The sequence below is a fragment of the Dicentrarchus labrax genome, unplaced genomic scaffold, assembly GCF_905237075.1.
Source record: "Dicentrarchus labrax unplaced genomic scaffold, dlabrax2021, whole genome shotgun sequence".
NCBI classification, from domain to species: domain Eukaryota; kingdom Metazoa; phylum Chordata; class Actinopteri; family Moronidae; genus Dicentrarchus; species Dicentrarchus labrax.
The window spans coordinates 15,954,061-15,972,874 of NW_026136720.1; the positions used below are offsets into that span (position 1 = coordinate 15,954,061).

Here is an 18,814-nt window from a genome sequence, read left to right on the forward strand (position 1 = left end):
CCCACGAGTACAAGGGGCCCGGATTGGCCAGACTATTTGGTTCAGTAATGATGGTGTGATTTTGCCTCAGTAAAACAGCGTGTTATATTCTGCTGCAGATATTGTACCTGTTGCTATAGAAAGCTAAAAAAAAAAATACCTGGCCATCCCAGCTGCCACTCCTGTTTGCTCCAGTTTAATTTTAAAAATAACATTTTAAAAAACAGACATTAATTTAATTATTTGTTATGGCCATTTTTTGGTCTAAGTAATGGGCTTAAGTTCAGTGAGAACCTGTAGGGGAGACTGGGGTTGAGCCAAAGGGTAAGTTGAGCCACCCCTTGTTGCTAGGAAATGGTAAAAAACATTGATCATGTGACCGAAAAGGAGGAAGGCATCATTTCATGGAGTCTGTGAAGGTAAGAACCACATGGGTGAAGTGGTTAGATATTTATTTCCACTCTTGAAAGTGAAATTAGTCTATCATAAGTTTCATGAGAATTGTGTTTAGACCAAAATAGATCATTTTAAATTTGTTTTATACATCAATTGTGGTATCTATGAGCTACAACATGAGGTCATAAACCTAGCATAAAAGTGCCCCATTTTAGCAGTGGGGACTAATAAAGTCAAAATGGTTGCTCTGGGGTAAGTTGAGCCGGTGGCTACAGCCAAAATACACTTAATAAGTGTATCCAAAAAGATATTCTGTGTATATTCCAAAAACACAGCTGTTATTGTTCTCTTCCTAAGCGCACTTTAAGGCATTCTCATGTTAAAATGTTTTTTCACAAAACAGCTGTTAAGCAGTAATATGAAATAATAATAAAAAAAAGTTATTGTACCTGTTGAATTGTGTATAATAAATAAAAATACACATGAATGTGAACAAGTGAGTGTTATTTAGGGAGGGAGAAGGTGAGGGAGGGGTGGGGTGGGAGTAGGGATATGGCTCAATTTACGCCGCTCCTATGCTCAATTTACCCCATACATGGGGTAAATTGAGCCACGAGACCACTTTTTTGGACATGCTATATTATTGAAACAGTTGTGTTTACACTCATTCTGTTTGTTTGAAGGGATGCACAACATCCTGAAATATATGCAGATATATTAGTTAGCGACAAAACTATGACTGCCTTGATGTAGTGATCCTAAATATGAAAAATGGCTCATCTCACCCCAGTCTCCCCTATTTGTAAAAATGTATGAAGATTTGTAATTTAAAAAAAAAAAAAAATTTATAATGCCACCTTTACATATTTTTATTCAGTGCTTTACTCATGTGGCACAATAATGTTTCTGAGTTCATATATCTTCATTTGGGAGCTTTTCCAAGCAATTATTGACGTAATTGTGATTAAATCAGCATATATGTTTGATGCCATTTAAAGTCTCCAAGGCGCCAGAAACTATTGCTGCAGCTGGCCACGGAGGGGCCCACACAAATACTAGCCCAGAGGCCCATGAGCACCTTAAACCGCCACTGTTTATAGGGACTACTTGTTAGTGGGGTCATTCAAATTAATGTCATAATGATATTAACTGGGTCTCATATAGCAGCTGCATTTTATTCCGCTTGAAGTATTTTTTTTATAGGCTAAAGTAAAGTTTTTATACCCACTTAAATAAATGATTACTGAACTTTTCTGTGAGAATATAATGTGAATATGTTGATTCATTTTCCACTGGGAGCAGCTCGTCTGAAAACAAAAAAAGTAAATTTTGGGCAAACTAAAGTATTATTTAGAAGTCAAAGTCAGAGTCAGTAGGTCAACAATACAGAAAAAATATCAATGAGCTGCAGTTTGCACATGCGCAGACCCGTATAGCGTACGTGACCGGCGAAGCAGTTAACGCTAGCTTCCTCAGAAATCTCCCGGTTCGTGTAGCTGGCTGTCCCGCATCATGTTCAGAGCCGCCGTCCGACTCTCGGTCTCCGGTGTCCGGAGTTTAACCCGTACACAACCCGGGTGCCAAGGTATTTGTTCCCTCGGTTATCACCTCTGACTGTTATTCTGTAATTTGGTATGTAATGAACCTGTCTAGGCGAAGTTCTGACGGAAGTCAAGTGTGGCTGTCGGCACATTGCGGCGCCGCGCAGCTAAGCTAGCTGGCAGATATCATCATCTTAAGACAGTGTAACACTTTTAATGCTCACCGCACTCTTACACTTTGGGTTTTTTTTAGTCAGATTGAGGTGATTCTCGTTTACTACTCTCAATATTAACATTACACGAGTGTGTGCTGCTCTGAAAATGTCCCGGTGCCAGGCTCGGTAGTGTCTGTGTCCTTGCCATGACCCATTATGAAGGCTGAGTGTCGGGCCTACTGCTAGTTGCTAATATGCTAACTAGGTTAGTTGCCAGCTGGCTAGCTACTGTTCTTGACATCAAGGTATGATTTGGTGCAAACAATCACAACCAGGAAACGCACATTACTCTGGTGTTGTTTCAGCTAAACCTTTGCTTCACTGTCTTCGTCTAACAGGGAAGTTAAATTATGTAGATGTAGAGAATTACAATTACTATCCCACATCCTATTAGATTTATCATAAAAGCAATAGTATAAACATTAATCTCTTTATCAGTGTGTATTCAGTCTGGTAGGTAGGTCATGTAAGGACTTTGGCAGTGCTCCAGCTGCATTACATACTAGACAGCATTTGTCCTCTTTCCACCTCACTCAGTGCAGATACCCTTGACTGTGTTTGCCCTTCTACATTACCTGGCTCTAGATGCCACTGTAGTGCATTGTTTTATTGGTGATAAGTTGTCCTTCTAAAAAATGGTGTTTTCATTGTGCAGCTCTTTTGGCCTCAAGGTGTTACTCACATGGGAAACAGGAGACGGATGAGGAGTTTGATGCCCGCTGGGTCACCTATTTCAACAAGCCAGACATTGACGCATGGGAGCTGAGAAAAGGTACGTTTATGCATGAAAGATTGCATCCATTTAAATCAGGGCCGCTGCTGGCCATTTGGGTTCCTTAAGTGTAATTGTGGTGTGTGCTTGGGGGTCCTCCTCCAAGAAAATTGTGTGTCATTTAACAAAAAATTACCTCAAATGACTCTGACATGAAACAAATATGCTCATTGATGAAGTAAACCCAATGTCCTGAACTGAATTAGAATTTATTTATATTTAAAATTCAACTAAATGTTGTTTCTAGAGTGGCAACAGTAAAGTTTACAGCAGTAAGGTCACTATATAAACTCATTACTGTCTCACTGGAAACAAATCTAAAATGTCAATAAGATAAATCATAGTCCTGAGTCAAGTTTGTACAGAATGAAGACCTTATTGATTTTCAGGATCTGAGAAATTTGGAACCGGGTCTCATCCCTAGTCAGTATCGGTCCTTCTTCCTCTCCTCCTTCCTCTGTTGCTGCCGTTTCAGCCAGCACTTTATAAGAACTAACACATTTTAAGATTCATGGCAAACTGAGATAAGCAGTTAGACAACATGTGAACAGCTTTCGTTTTAGCCATAACAATTCACAATTAGCCTAAAACTGCTGTATTAAAATATTCTTTTGTCATATTTGCTGAAACTTCCACTATATTCTGACAGAAGAACTTGAGACTGATGATCTGTGAAAAAATCTGATTTCTCTGGCTCCTCCTAGTGCTCATAATGACATTTGTCAATCAGAGCCAAGATTTGGGTTGGTGGTTTGACGACCTAGGAATGACATTCAACAATCAACTACCTTTCTCAGCTCTGATTGGCTGTTTTTGTTCAAGCTCAGTGGATTCTTGCAAATATTATTAGGTGTATTAGAATAAGCCAGAGGAACCTAACTTTTAACAACAAGATCCATGATATTATATTATATACTATATACTAATACTATATTATGACAAATGATGTAACGGTCAGATGATGTAACTAGCCAAGAGTCAGGAATGTCCTTCGTGGTGTTGGGACATTACATACATATATATTTAGGCATTCTAAATACGATGGTAGTGTTCATTGCAGCATTCAGTCTTGTGAATGTCACTTTTTTTACTGATGCATATGATGGTGCGAGTGTTGCATTTCACACCGCTAGCTACTGCAGAAATGTCTCACCAGTTAGACTCTGCCAACAGAATACATCATGGCTGACACAAACGTGACACAAACAAGCTATATACACTTACTACACTAGTGAGTACTTTTGGTGTGGGATCAGCTCAAAATAAACTACTATGCCCATGTTTTATTCTAATGAAGGAACCCAGTAACTGTGGAGATCAGAGGGATAAGATACAGTATATGAGACTAAAGGAAACCTACTTTTTAGTGGGACCAGTTCATTATTGGTTTTGGTCTTTTTGTGGGATGTATTCACAAAGAGAAAATATAGAATATCACCTGCTTTATCTTTTAAATAACAGATGAAATGAAAAAAAGTGGATTGTAGTAAAAGTGTTTGGGGTTTCTTTCTGCTCCTAATCTCTAATTAAACAGTGTAATTCCTTCTTTCAGGGATGAACACATTGATTGGTTATGATCTGGTACCTGAGCCAAAGATTCTCGAAGCAGCGCTGAGAGCCTGTCGGAGGCTAAATGACTTGGCCAGCGCTATCCGAATTTTGGAAGCTGTGAAGGTGAGAGCGAGAGCCAGTTTCTGAGCTTGGTAAAAATCCCAAGAAGTGTTGCCAGCCAGCACCTTTTGCAGTTGCTCGTTGTTTAAGTTAATGATTAATTTGGGTTCTACCATTTTGTTATATCCTCAGGACAAAGCCGGCCCTCATAAAGATATCTACCCATACGTGATCCAAGAGCTGAAGCCAACATTAGAGGAGCTTGGCATCTCTACACCCGAAGAGCTCGGCATTGACAAAGTGTAGATGAGTAGGTGTTAAAATTCTCTTACCAGTCATGTGTTTTCTTTCCTCCACCATGTCATAAGATGGCAGTCTAACAGATATTGTTTGTTTGTTTCAGATCTAACGACGGTGGATATCCCCTTGACACACAAACCTTGTACTTTAATGTTTGCCTCCTGTAATACGTGTGATATTTAATTTTGCCTTTATTAAGTTCTTTTGCTTGTAAAATATTGATGAACCTAATAAAGGAAAATGTATCTTTATTGAGTGTCACAACTATGTTTGGGATATTTTAAATAGTTTGAATACTTATTGAAGCAATACATTCAATTCATTCAAGTTGCTTTAATAGAGAGCAGAGCGTCACTTTATGATGCATGTTGTTCCGTGAGTGTCTGGACGTTCTTGTGAGAATCACATTTTGCCACCAGGGAGCAGCGTTTTCACATGAATGTAAAAATCATTTTACTGTATCAATCTATATTACATCTGTTTTCATTTCAGGGAAAATTTACATGCTGGTAAAATAAACTTGTTCGAATGACAAATGGTGTCAAGTTATTATGGACACATAACGACTATTGGTGAAGAGACACTGAAAATGACAGCTTGAATTATAATTTTTATTTTTTGTGGGACATTAGGCTGTTCCTACAGTTAAAAGAAATAATGATTTTTATATATAGATTATACTTTATGGATAATTTTGGGATGAATGTTGTCAGTTATAACTATCTCCTTTTATTGGAGATAGCAGAAAATGCATCCAGTAGAAATGTTGATGGTTAAATCTAACTGTCAAACTAAACTGAAGTCGTACACATTTATTATATGTTTTCTCTTTTAAAAAAACAAAATATGTGCATAATGATAAGATCCACTTTTACCTAAAGTAACCTGAGTTGAGTAAAGTATTTCAGAGCTCTTTCTTCACTGCAGCCTTGGACATTATTTGAAGTAAGTAAATAACTTCTTTAACAGGCCAAATAAGAGTAAGTGCTTATAGGCTTACTTTAATTAGTTAACTTAAAGTTGATTAAAGAAAATCACCCTGCTGCATCTGCTACAGCTACAAGTTCGCTTTGACTTATATGAGAGAAAGATTTTGGAGGAGTTAGTTTGAGAGGAATTTCTATACTTGCAAGTGTCCCTTTCAAGTCTGATAAACCATTTGACTTCTATTTTGTGTGAATAAATTATGGGATTTATTTCTCAATTGAAGTAATCTTTCTGCTTGAGGCTCTCTCAGAAACAGAAATCTTGAGCTTAATGAAGGCTTATTCTTGACTTTGATATTTGCTTGTATCCTGTAATCAGCCATGTCAGCAGCCTCTGCCTCGGGCACTTTGTGGCAGTGTAGGAGTCACTTTCACCACTGATGCCCATGAAAGCAAGATTTCAAGCAATGTCACACATGTTGGGCAAATTTAAAACAGAAGCACATTAGATCTTCACCATGGTGCCAAAAACATGGTTCTATTAAATGAAACTGAACCTCAAACAGGTTCTTTATTCTTTATAATTCAGTTGGATCCCCATCAGCTTAGAATAACTCATACAAAATAATGATGTGAGCATTGGTCCAAAGTTATTTTGTGAATGTTGTATCTATGTACATATCCTGTACTATCAGTGCTCATTAAAAAAAAAAAGGATAAAACAAAAATATTATTCTAATACATCTACTCATACAGTACATACTGTATGTACTGTATGTACAGTAGACTCTGCCATATCCACCTACATCATGTACATAAAGATACCTGCACGTAAAATATTTATTTCAGCATCCTTTGCATTATTGTCTACTGTTTACAAATGTTTGTTTATGGATATGTATAATAAGTTTATGTCTTTTTTGTTGAACTGTTTATTTATGCTGTTAATCTGTGTTTGTACATTGAGAGCAACGTAAAACCGGAGTCAAATTCCGTGTATGTGCACACATACCTGGCCAATAAAAGACTGATTCTGATAAAAAACAAATAATTTAAAATCCCCCAGTGTCAATAAAACAGGAAAAGAGTAACAAGCCTCTGTCTGCCGGCCTCTGAAACATTTTACGTGGCACTTATGACACACTTTTTGTTAAATGTAGTTAATCCTTATTACTTAAAAATGTATAGCCAATGACTAATGAATGACTTAGAGTCATGTTTCTGCTGTTAAACGTAGGAGTGGAGAAAGAAAAGGTTGTAGAGGTCAGAGCCACTCGCACTGTGAATGAAGCAGCTCCTGACTAACATTGTGTTGTTGTATTTTTTATTTTTTATTTAAAGGTCGTGTTACCTTAAATGTATAGGATACTAGCAGTGGGTGGGATTTCTTCGTAAAGTGGGTGGGTAGTTCCACGGAGATGCAGGAAAGAAAACCCACTTTACGAGCTTTACGCACGGGGCGGGCCTTTCATTCATCAAGTTGGGGGTGTAGGCTAGTTTGTTTGAGTTTCCATGCGCAGTAAAGCGCAGAGCATTATTACCCCTCCTCCAGCGCCGATCACCCCGGCCTCCAACACTACAGGGTTTTTTAAATAACATTTGATCAGAAGAATCAGTTTAAAGAAATCTGGTCATGCGATGCGATTTATTTCCGCCGGAGGAAAGAAGAACAAACTAGATAAAGACCGGTTGGCGATGATGGATTACTCAAAGGCGCAAATGGTGAGTGTCGACGACTGTTTGGTGTAACGCTCGTGTTTGTTACAGTAACAAAGCCAATGACTGTTCCTGTAGACATTTTAAGCAACGTTTCCACTTTTACGACGAAGATTTCGTTTTAGTTATTGATTAACTTTGGTTAAACGGTGGTTTTCTTGGTACTTATTAATGTAGGCCCGTACATACGCATTTAAACGCACTGTAAAATAGAGTTGATTTTTCCATTTTTAAAACCGAGGAAAATACGAAAGTACATACTTTTTTAAGTAGCTTTTAATAAAGAGACGACGCCGAAAAGCTGATTTGGAAACGTGTTCCCTGCTACAGTTTTTTCTCAGCTGAATTGATGTATTTCTGTTAATAATTGCCTCAAGCCACGAAGCGCTTTCTGAGGCCGAAACGGACTCTTTGAAAACGTTTCACATAAACTTGGTAATTTGTTTAGATCAAAAACCAAATAATTTTATTCGGACAATATATCTAATATTTAAGCATCCGTTTAGTAAAACTTTAATTTGCCTCTAATCAACCTTTAATGTTTGTACTTGTTGAATGCAGTTTCCATTATTTATATATTTGGATAATTTGCTGCAGCACAATAAAGCAAAAAGGGCCCAATCAAACTGTAAAAGGTGGAGTAAGATATAAAAATTCCTCAAAGTTTGTATTTTTTGTTCACAGTCAAGCTTATCCGAGGAAGGCAATTCACAGTTCAATCCTGCTGGGGTGAAGCTGGAGGCGATGATGGAGCATCTGCAGAGACAACAAGGGGCCAAACTTGAGAACCTAAACCTGCAAGAGAAACATCTCCTTCAAGCCCAGCTCCTGTTTGCTCAACATGCTGCTGCAGTGAGAGCCTCTGGCTCCAGACTAGACTCTTCATTATTTGGCAAAGCAGATGGACAGACTTATCAAGCAGCTCAACAAGCTTTGAACTGCCATCTCAGCAGAATAGATCCAGATGAAGAAGATGAAGACTCAGACGAGGAGGAACAGGAAATGGTGGAGCCTGAAGAGAACGATGATGAGGACGAGGACGAGGAGAACAACATGCCTCATCAGCAGGTGAAGAAGCCAAGACTCCAGCAGGTTGCAGGCTTCCCCTTCCCTCCTTATTCCACATCTCACTCGTCTGTTGTGAAGCAAATGTCCGAATCTCCACCTTCAGCAATAAAACAGGAGGAGGAGGAGAAGGAGCTGCTGTCTCCCGCAGGCCAACAGGCCTTCACATCACCCAATGGCTTCGCTGACTGGGGCTATGATGAGCCATTTAAACAAGTAAGTTATCTTTTATTTGACCGCCCAAATCAAGGCAACAATGTTTTTCTTTGCTGTATTGTTTACCATCAACATTTCTCTCATACATTACAGAAAAAACAAATCCCATTGTGATATCACTGTCACATTATACCATATCTGTTCACCTTTTGGATATATTGTAGGGATTATAGCTCTATTTTGAAGTAGCCTGAGTCTCTGGTGTGTGTTCTAACTCTTATTAATTGCTGACTTCTTCAGAGTTTGGCTCACAGCTGCCTGGTCTGCCCCCTGTTGTCTCACATGTGGAGGAAAGGAGCGTGTCCCTTTTGGCAAGATGCCCAAACTTGATAGTCTTCAATTACTCACCAGGCCAAAGATATCCTTCTTTTATACTCCACCTCATGTCAGACACTTTGAAAACATATTCGGGCCACCGCTGAGTTAATTGGTCTTGGCTGTGGTCCAATCCTAACTGTTTATAGTGTCCGGCTCGGGCCCTTCAGAGATCGGGTTAGAATGAGAGTAGAGGACTAATTAAATAGCCTCAAGCATGTACATGAACAGTGATTTAATGGTTAACCACTGTAAGGAATTGCTGGGTATGGTGTCCTCTCAATATATATTAGCCAGATCTTCTTTTAAATATGAAAAATCTGGTACTAAATGTGAGACCCACAGCTAGTATTTGCATTTATATTTTTCAACAGATATGTTTGGCTACATATTGGAAACAGAGGTTGCCCTTGTAGATTTTTTTCCCCTTTTTATGGTGGCTAATCTGATTGGTTCTTCTGGTGGGTATGTTTCCCTTGAAAAGGCCCCATTTCAATACAATACATTATGATTAATGAGGCCTGTAGGAAGAGGGACAGCTGGGTTAGAGCCTCACAGCATACCGGCAAGCGACTACCCATAAAGTTTACTTACAGTAGTTTCAGTGGAGCAGAAGGGGCCTTTGGTATTGCTATCAGAGGTTTTACCACCTCTTGTTCATTATTTAGGGAGATTTCATATTTTCTTGTGCTTTTCTTTTCCCTCTGAGTTTTGTTAAAGTTGCACATGGAGTGAAAAGTTGTAAATGTAAGATCCACAATGGTTCAAAAGGTTACGTGTTCATTAGCCTCTTTTAAGACCTCAACAGGCTCAGAACTCACTGCTGACGTAGCTGTAGCTCAGTGGGTAGCTTTGCATAATTTAGCTGTCGCTTGGCAACAGTAAATGGCAGCTTAATTCAGCTGCAAGTAATCAATACATTATATGGCTACTGCAGTGGTAATGGATTTCCTTTTCTCAGACCAGCACACAACAGCTGGAGCGATAAAGAACATTCCTTCTGTTTTAGCTGAAGCACAATAATGAGTTGTGAGAAACTGTAAAGAACTTAATTGCATGTGTGTGAAATGGTTTGGATTCTGTTTTTCTACTGATTAAAGCACAATGAACATCTCTGAACCATTTCTCATTAGAACAAATATATGTGAAACATTTGCTGAGACCCATTTGTGTCAAGATTTATGAACATCTTCGTATGTGGTCAGATTAACTTTGGATGCTGTATGAATAACTAACAAGCAGGTATTGCTTATGTTTAATTTCATTCTGTTTACCTATATGTTAAGTTAAGCTAAAAAGCAGTTACAGATTTCTATATCGTTGCTAACTGCTTTGTAGGAAACATTGCTAAGTTTATAGTAAAATGGTATGCAGCCGAAAACCAGACACAAAGATGCTTTTCACTTTGCCTTAAAATGTCGATATGTAGCTGTTCAATGAAGCTGTCTTATGTGACTTGCATGAAGATAAGTTCACTTTGTTAGCCTTTTGTGAGATAATTTGTGGCTGGTTGTAAAGATTTACGCTTGTTACCCTCTTTTCACCCTAAAGTTGTGTCCCTCTCTACTACTTCTTTAGCTTTTTCTTTCATTCTTTCATCAGTGAATATCTGGACAAAGCTATACAAGCCTCACCATGCCAGACAGCCATTGTTCACTCCTTGTGTGCGGTCTCACTGTACGCCCTTAAATGTTGCATTGGCGGGGGTAAAAAAGCCCCTTTTCGCTCTCACCCTCAGTTCATAGCCCAGCAAGGGGCAAGATAAATTATCTTGACTTGTTCGGGTGACTGAAGGCCTAATAATTTGAATTTGGATTAAAAATTTCGTCCCCCTGCAGTTACATTGAAATTTGGAGAGGGATATGCTTTAACTTTTCCTCTTTAATGAAGGTTATTATAAGAGGTCGTTTCAAGTTATTGTTAATGCTCGATGATTTATACAACATTTCAGCTCAAGTGAAATTTCTTTTTTAATCTTGACTGGTTGAAAAGACATACTTTTACAGAACTACTTAGAGTAGAGTTATATGCATTAACCTGAGAATTTGTCATTTAAATACGAGTAATCTAAAGCCTAATAAAAAAACTAGCTGACAAAAGAAATGTTCCTGACCTACATATAGAATACTATCAGGATTCCCAGGGCTGGATGTGTGAAAACTCTGTGAGCAGTTAACTGAAAGGTCTTTGTTAATAGATCCACAGTAGGTCTCACTTGCTCATCAATAAGGGGGGAAGGGTTTTATTTCCATTTGATGGTGAAAAGACTGTGGTGTTTATCTACCTTCACATCAATACGTTTTCTGGTGGGGGAGTAGAAGTCCTTTATTAGAAATTCTAAGCTGTGAAGCCATTAGATGTGTCAACAGCTCTGCCACCGCAGGGGCAGAGTTTTGTGTGGATGCATACAGTTGTACTGTTTAACCAGTTTAACAACTAAAAGAGGAAAAGTTTACTGTGGTTACCAACCAGGGGCAACATACTTTTGCAATTAGGTGTACGTTGAAAGATCCTGGAGTAGCTCAAGTAAAGAATTTAAATTAAAAACCGTTATCCAAAAGTAATGATTAAATGGTTAAAATGTCCAGGTTCTGCCACTACAAGACTTAGTAGTACACATGCAAACCAACCTAAACATTGAGTTAAATTGGATAAAAGATTACTGTAACAATATCCACCTTTTATCCCATTACTAGTGCTACATAACATTCAGTTTAAAATCTATCGAAATGAACTCTGATAGGGGTGTGGGTGTACATCCGACAACTAAGGGTGGGAACCACTGCTTTACAACGGCTGTGTGGTGTCAGCATTTGCAGTTTGAGTTGTTTTTACTGTAAACAGTTGGACTGGAGGCCAACACTTCATTGGTTCCCATGTATTTTATAGCTCAAATGGTTGAATGTTATGGTCATCAACCCCAGGTTTTATCATGTTGCCATGCCAAACATTAAGTGAATTGGATAAGGTGTTTAATGTCCAAAATGATAAATGCAAGTATCAAGTAAAATCATAATGAGGGAAGGAAAACCAAAAACATGCCATTATTTTTGACCATGGTAAAACACGTTTTGTTGTCTAAAATACAAGTTTGTTTCAGTATAAAACATGTTCACTGAACTGAATATGAGTGCCTTATATACAGAAAGCAAGCCAATAAAATATATCATAGCATTGTGATATTTCATAAGCTGCAACTAAATCAACAATAATCCTAAAATAAATGAATGGTATTATCAGTTATGAGTAAAGATAGGAGGGATAATGTGGTAAAAATTATCAACTTTAAGTAATTGTAATGACAGACCATTCTTAAGACAAGCATCATGGCGCAGCTCTCTGTGCGCATTAGCAGGACAATAACCTCTCAGCAGGATTTTCCACACAGTTGCACACACTGCCTTCCACTCACATTTTTAACCTTTAACTGTCATGTTAAGGGGGAGGTGATGGAGGAATAACATGTCATATTAAACTTCCTAATGAGCATTGAGCCTTTCATTAATCACCATTTCACTGTGCACAGCTTTAAATGGACACTTTTGGGGAAGAAATATGCATTACTATATAAACAGCACAGCAGTACAGACATCCAAGATGCTTACAATGACCAGCTGTTTACCATCCTACAGTAAACCATGATTTCAGTGCTAGGGGAAAAAAGCAAGTTTCATCCACAGTACAGCACCATATGTACATCAGGTTTTAGTCTGAAGGAAGCAATTGGAAATTACCTTCTAAACTTGATGTGGAAGCAGGCAAAGAGGACAAACTGTTCACTGATGTTATCTCTATGTGGGTGTATTTACAGAGAGGAAGTGCCATCTGGGCTGAGGAGAATGACGGAGGAAAAGTCAGAGGAGAACCATCCAGGGACTTTGCCAAGGTCAGTATATTCGGTAGATGCATGTAAACAACAAAATGGCCGAAATAATCAGAGTAACAGTTGACCAGCTTGTTGCTGATGTGTTTTTTTTTTTTTTCCCAACTTACAGCTTTATGAACTGGATAATGACCCACAACGGAAGGAGTTTCTTGATGATCTCTTTGTCTTTATGCAGAAACGAGGTAAGAGCCAAGCGAGCTCCTATTAATTAATGTCACTTTCATACTTTATCAACCAAAGTCTTCCATTGATGAACTACGTAACAATGCTCTCAAGGCACTGCCGATAGAATTATATTTTTATCTCAATGTGACAACAGCACGCTTCAACTAGTGTTAAACCCAATGTCATAAGCTGCTGGTCAAAGTTGAGGTTTGACTGATGTTTGGATGATCTGAAAAGTGTTTGCCTTTCAAAATGATTTACACCGTTTGTTTTTGTGTAGGACAAAACTAATTGTAAGTGATCTTTTAAGTTTACTATATTGTGTAAATGACCCTGAATTTGCTGTTTTCATAGATTTGAAACAAAATGCATTTAAGATGTGATTTTTAAATACCCCAAGAGTTCAACAAAACAATCAGAGTCAGATCACAAATACAATTGTGGCCAAAGTGTGTTGAATATTATAATATTAGGAAAAAATGCTGATCTATTAATGCAAAAATGAAAGGCTTGAAACGGTTTTTAGTTTAGTTTTAGTAAGTAAAGTAGTATTTTGTTGTTGTCGTCCAGAATAGTATGAATGCAATTAAATTAATCTTCCAGCTTATACTGATCACTGATCACATCAAGTAAAAGACTCTAATTTAAAGTGGCTAAAATTGCATTAATTTTCAAATCTTACAAAAATCTAGGAATTTTTGAATTGTCAAATCAAATTAAATACCTTGCTGCTTTTACAGTATACTTTTGTCTATCACTATAGTAAAGCAGTGTAAGTACCGTATGTTAAAGACACTTATGCAGATTCATTTGATCCAATGGAAACAAATCCTAGTTGAACTAAAATAGGTGCAGCCAGACACTGTCAGCAATCTTTACTCTAGGTGCTAAGAGATAGATAGATACTTTATTTATCCCGAGGGAAATTCAAGTATCCTCGGGATAGGACATGGCCATGGCAAATGAACGTGTGTGTGTGTTTGTGGCATGGGTTTATCCTGAGCACAAAGTAATCTTGTTTCTTCAACTGCGTTTTAGCCCTCTTCATTAATTGGCTTTACTCCAAAAAAATCAGGATTGGAAGGGTTAGCTGTCAACCCTGTGATTGGCAGGCACTGCTGCTGGCTGTAAAATCACCCTCCCCCTGTGCTCAAATCAATGCACCAACTGAGCTGCTGTTGTGGAATTATCCCCACCCCCATCCATCTGAAATAAGCTTAATTAGAGAGGTTTATCCACACAGATTATACATGCTAAGCCACATTACCTAACATTAACCTCAGGCCCTCAGGTTAGTGAGTCAGGATATATGTTTGTGTCTGTACCTGTCCACAATAGTGTCTTTACAAGGTCACTGTTGTTTTAAGCCAACTTTTCAGGAGTAGAATTAAAAGAAAATAAATTAATTTTGTGGTATTAATCCCCTCATTCACTCAGGAACTCCTGTGAACCGCATTCCCATCATGGCGAAGCAGATACTGGACCTGTACAGGCTTTATAAGCTTGTGACAGAGAAGGGAGGCCTGGTGGAGGTTATTAACAAGAAGATCTGGAGGGAGATCACCAAAGGTCTCAATCTCCCCACATCCATCACCAGCGCAGCCTTCACCCTCCGCACCCAGTAGGTGTCTCTCTCATTTGTAACAGAAAAGCTGGAAAAGTTGTTGCATTACCAGAGAAACGCTCCAGGAGCAGTCCGAGAACTAAAATGTGGTCCGGTATGAAGAAGTAGATTAACGGATAATGTAACTGGCAATGTGAAGCTGCAGTAGGTAACTTTTATAAATAAAAAAAAAAACAACCTTGTTTTCCATATTTGCTGAAACTTTCACTACATCCTGATGGTAGTACATGAGAGCGATAAGCTGTGAAACGAATCAGGTTTCTCTGGCTCCTCTTAGTGCTCCTAATGCCATTTGCAAGAATCCACTGCGCCTCAATGAAAACAACCAGTCAGAGCAGAGAAAGATAGAAATACCGGCACGTGGAAATTGAGATTCAACAATCAACTATATTTCTTGGCTCCGATTGGATGTTTTTGAACAGGCGCTGTGGATTCTTGTAAATACTATCAGGAGCACAAGGAACCTGTTCTTTCTTTCACAGATTATCTCATCTCTCATATTGTCCCATGAACTACTGTCAGGATAGAGTGAAAGTCTAAGCAAATGTGACAAAAAGTTATTTTATAAGTTACCGACTTCAGCTTTAATATCTTCTAATAAAAACAAATTATATCCTGAAATTATTAAGTAGAATAATAATGACTAAAAAATTAAATGTATGTATATTTGTTAGTATTTTACATTATGTGATATTCCCCTTATGAAGTAATGATTTTAGATTGCAGTATCACATTAATAAATATCTTGCTATTTTCAACTTTTTAAGAGAAACATTGATTACATTTTGAGAAACTATAACAGTAGTTATAATAGGTAGTTATAACATTGTCTGCTTAAAGGTTTTTTTGAAGGTAGCTGGGTGATCTAGTGAATGATGAAAAATGAACATTTCATGAATGAACACTCACCAGCTTTGTTCAATTACTTTCACACTTTGTGTGTGTGTGTGTGTATTTTTCATGTAATAGTAATCAAAGAATGGACATGGACATTTCAGTAACAGTTAGCCCAAATCTGAGTATTATATGCTGTAGTTGACAAACACTGAAATGTTGAATTAATTCTCTTAATTAGTGATGCTAGTTTGTAAATTGAGTTAAAACGCTAACTAATGAATGCCTTAAATGTCTGTTACACCCAGATCATCTTTATTTTAAAAAAAGGTCTCATTTGCTCCAGAAAATCTAACTCGTATAAAACTTTCCCTTGAAGGTATATGAAGTATCTGTACCCGTTTGAGTGTGAGAAGAAAGGCCTGAGCTCTCCAGGTGAGTTGCAGGCTGCCATCGACAGTAATCGTAGAGAAGGTCGACGCCCCAGCTACACCAACAGCCTGTACCGCTACTCTCCCTCCCCGAGCTCTGCTCCTCACGCCCTCCTCTCTTCACCCACGATGCAAACCTCGACCGGACACAACGGCCTGAATATATCCGCTAGCCCAAATCTGAAGAGAAAGACAGGTATGGTAGAGTGTGTGTGGTGTTACATTTGTAATACTTGCTGAATTTTGTTTTGACACCAATCTATTAGAGGACTCATATTTTACTATTAAACTAGTTTTTACATCGTATTCAGTCATAAATAAATGTTGAATTATGTTGTGGTGATGCTTGTGACCTCTAGTGGCTTAAATCTTCCCTCACATTTGGCAGATTTATAATAAAATGAATCATTTCTTTTTACAACTTTAATATAGGTTACATTGAACTGTACCATGTTGCCATTTTTCTTTGTGCTTGTCTTCTGATTTCCTGCCATGTTTAAAATTATTCTTACTTTTCATCTTTTTCAAATCAGAGGAGATGTCTACCCCTGTTCTACCTAGCCGGCTGCCCATGGCTATGGCACTGAGCCAGCAGCAGCAGCTGGCACAAGCTGCCACATTGGAGCATCTGAGAGAGAGGCTGGAGCGAGGAGCAGGAGGAGCTGCAAGCGACGGTCCAGACAAGAAGATGATGCAGCTGGCGGAGGAGCAGCAACGCCTCATGCAGCAGGCCCTGCAGCAAAACCTCCTGGCCTTTGCCTCTCACTTCAACCCCATGAACCTCAAACATAACAACGGACATGGTGAGTTGTCTTTGCTGTCATGATACAGGCAATAGCATTACTTTATTTCAGGAAAGTTCATTTATCTGAGAATTTTGTTTTTCTTCCACAGAAAGCAAACAAGATATGTCTCTGAGTATCTCCACTAATGGAGCAGCCAGTATCAGTGTTTCTGTGGAGGTCAATGGCACCATTTACTCAGGTGAGTAATTAGACTTAGAAGGAAAACAGATTTAGTCATTTTTATACTTTGGTTTTGTACGGATTAAACAAACAAAATATGACATGTTAATTAGTGAGCTTTAGAGGGGCTAGTAGGGGGATTTGTTACCCCTGGCTAGCTGTTTCTCTCAACTTCCAGTCTCTATGCTAAGCTAAGCTAGCCTGCTGGTTTTAAATTTATATGTAGTGTAAACACATGAGAGTGGTATTGATTGTCTCATCTAACTCCCCGCAAGAAAGCAAATGAGCATCTTTTCCAAAATGTTGCATGTTTTTTGTTAAAACTGCTCATTCTAAGGTAACGAAAACTCAACCATTCTTATTTTCATGTGATTATACACTGATGAAAACGTACCTAAGAATATTATATTTAATTTCTCCTAGATGTTACACTGGACCTTTTAATGACACTAAATTCTCCCTTGAAGTTGATGAAATTGAAATTTGAATTGTACAGTAAATGCCGATTATTTTATTTTTATTATTTTATTGTAATGCTCTCTTTGATCGCTACATTGCAGGAATGCTGTTTGCCCAGAAGTCAGCTGCTACTGTGGCATCGCAGGCTGTAACTCTGGCAGGAACGAGTGGTTTCAGTGCCCTCTCCTCCTCACACAGTCCCTCCTCTTCATCATCCACCTCCTCAAAGGGACCAAATTAAGGCTTGCTGCCTTTTTAAATCTATTCTGATGATACACAATGTACCTCTCTTGTCAGATGAGTCCTTTGTGAATTATAGGTAAAATCTTCTACAACTTATGAAGCATTTCAGTTTATTTCTAGCATTGTTTTACTTTCACAGTGTAATGTGCTTAAGATTTGTCTTATCAAGAGGACATTGATTTTGACCTCATAAGCTTCCAAACTGACTGTAATATAGATTCAGGTCACAGTTCACCTTAGTGCCTGTTAGAAGCTCTTCGAAATGTAAAAAAAATGCTCCAAAAATGAATCAATGCTTAGCCTCTTTGGGTGTCTTCTACATGTATAGCTAATCATCAGTTCTGTAGCTGCCTTTTTCCAGAGTAGGACAGTGTGGTTGCCAAAGTGCACCTGATGAAGACCAAAAAGCCTTAGCTCAGTCTCATAGCTCCTGTCTGTAACTGTTTTGTGGAAGCCATTGTGTATCCCTCTTGGCAAACATTTGGTAAAATGCTCAAGCTCAAACTTTATTCTTTTTACAGCAGCTTAGCCTGAAGAATCAAACAGAATTTAAAAGAAATAGGTTGCAGGCTGGTTGGAGTTTTATGTTTTGCATTGTGTTATTTTACTTTTTTTATTTTTTTTATTTAATCATTTGGCTCAGCTTCAGAATTACAAAACATTTATTTCATGTCAGCTGTGAATCAAAGCCAAAATGTGAGAGACAAGATTTATGTAGGATGGAAGTGATACAAATATACCTCAACTGACTTGCCTTGTTGGTAAGTTTCTCTGGAACTTCTTTTGGACTCAGGAATGTCCTGTCATAATATGTCATAATATATTGCTGTGTTGTATTTATATAAACGCAGAGAATGTATCGTTAATGACCTCAAGCTTTTGACAAGTGAACACTAAAACAGTGCTACCTCACTCTTCTAGAGAAATATGCAATACTTAGTGCAGCATGTGTTCATTTAGCCATCTGCTGAAATCTTCTGTAAGTGGACAATCAAGTAAACATATCATTGCAAACAAATGTCACTGTGAACTTGACAACTGTAAAAAAAATAAATAAATCAGACTTAATGTTTAACTATGTTTTGGTCTTTGATTAACGTCTTTCTTGGACATGCGGCCATGAGGAATAAAACAATCTTGTGTGCTGAAGAAAGT

General features: G+C 38.1%; 2 protein-coding genes across 2 annotated transcripts; both read left to right on the forward strand.

The window, feature by feature from the left end:
• Positions 1-1,792: 1,792 nt before the first annotated feature.
• Positions 1,793-5,350, forward strand: LOC127353362 (cytochrome c oxidase subunit 5A, mitochondrial). The gene is made up of 5 exons (XM_051382535.1): positions 1,793-1,960; positions 2,787-2,903; positions 4,456-4,577; positions 4,707-4,824; positions 4,918-5,350. The coding sequence occupies exons 1-4, from the start codon at positions 1,888-1,890 to the stop codon at positions 4,818-4,820; spliced, it is 426 nt and encodes a 141-aa protein (XP_051238495.1). The 5' UTR covers positions 1,793-1,887; the 3' UTR covers positions 4,821-4,824; positions 4,918-5,350.
• Positions 5,351-7,236: 1,886 nt separating this feature from the next.
• LOC127353656 (AT-rich interactive domain-containing protein 3A-like) lies at positions 7,237-18,734 on the forward strand. Its single transcript, XM_051383096.1, has 9 exons — positions 7,237-7,462; positions 8,141-8,737; positions 12,864-12,938; positions 13,048-13,120; positions 14,541-14,724; positions 15,941-16,188; positions 16,526-16,795; positions 16,887-16,976; positions 17,518-18,734. Exons 1-9 carry the CDS (start codon positions 7,379-7,381, stop codon positions 17,655-17,657), a joined length of 1,761 nt encoding a protein of 586 aa, XP_051239056.1. The 5' UTR covers positions 7,237-7,378; the 3' UTR covers positions 17,658-18,734.
• The last annotated feature ends 80 nt before the right edge of the window (positions 18,735-18,814 follow it).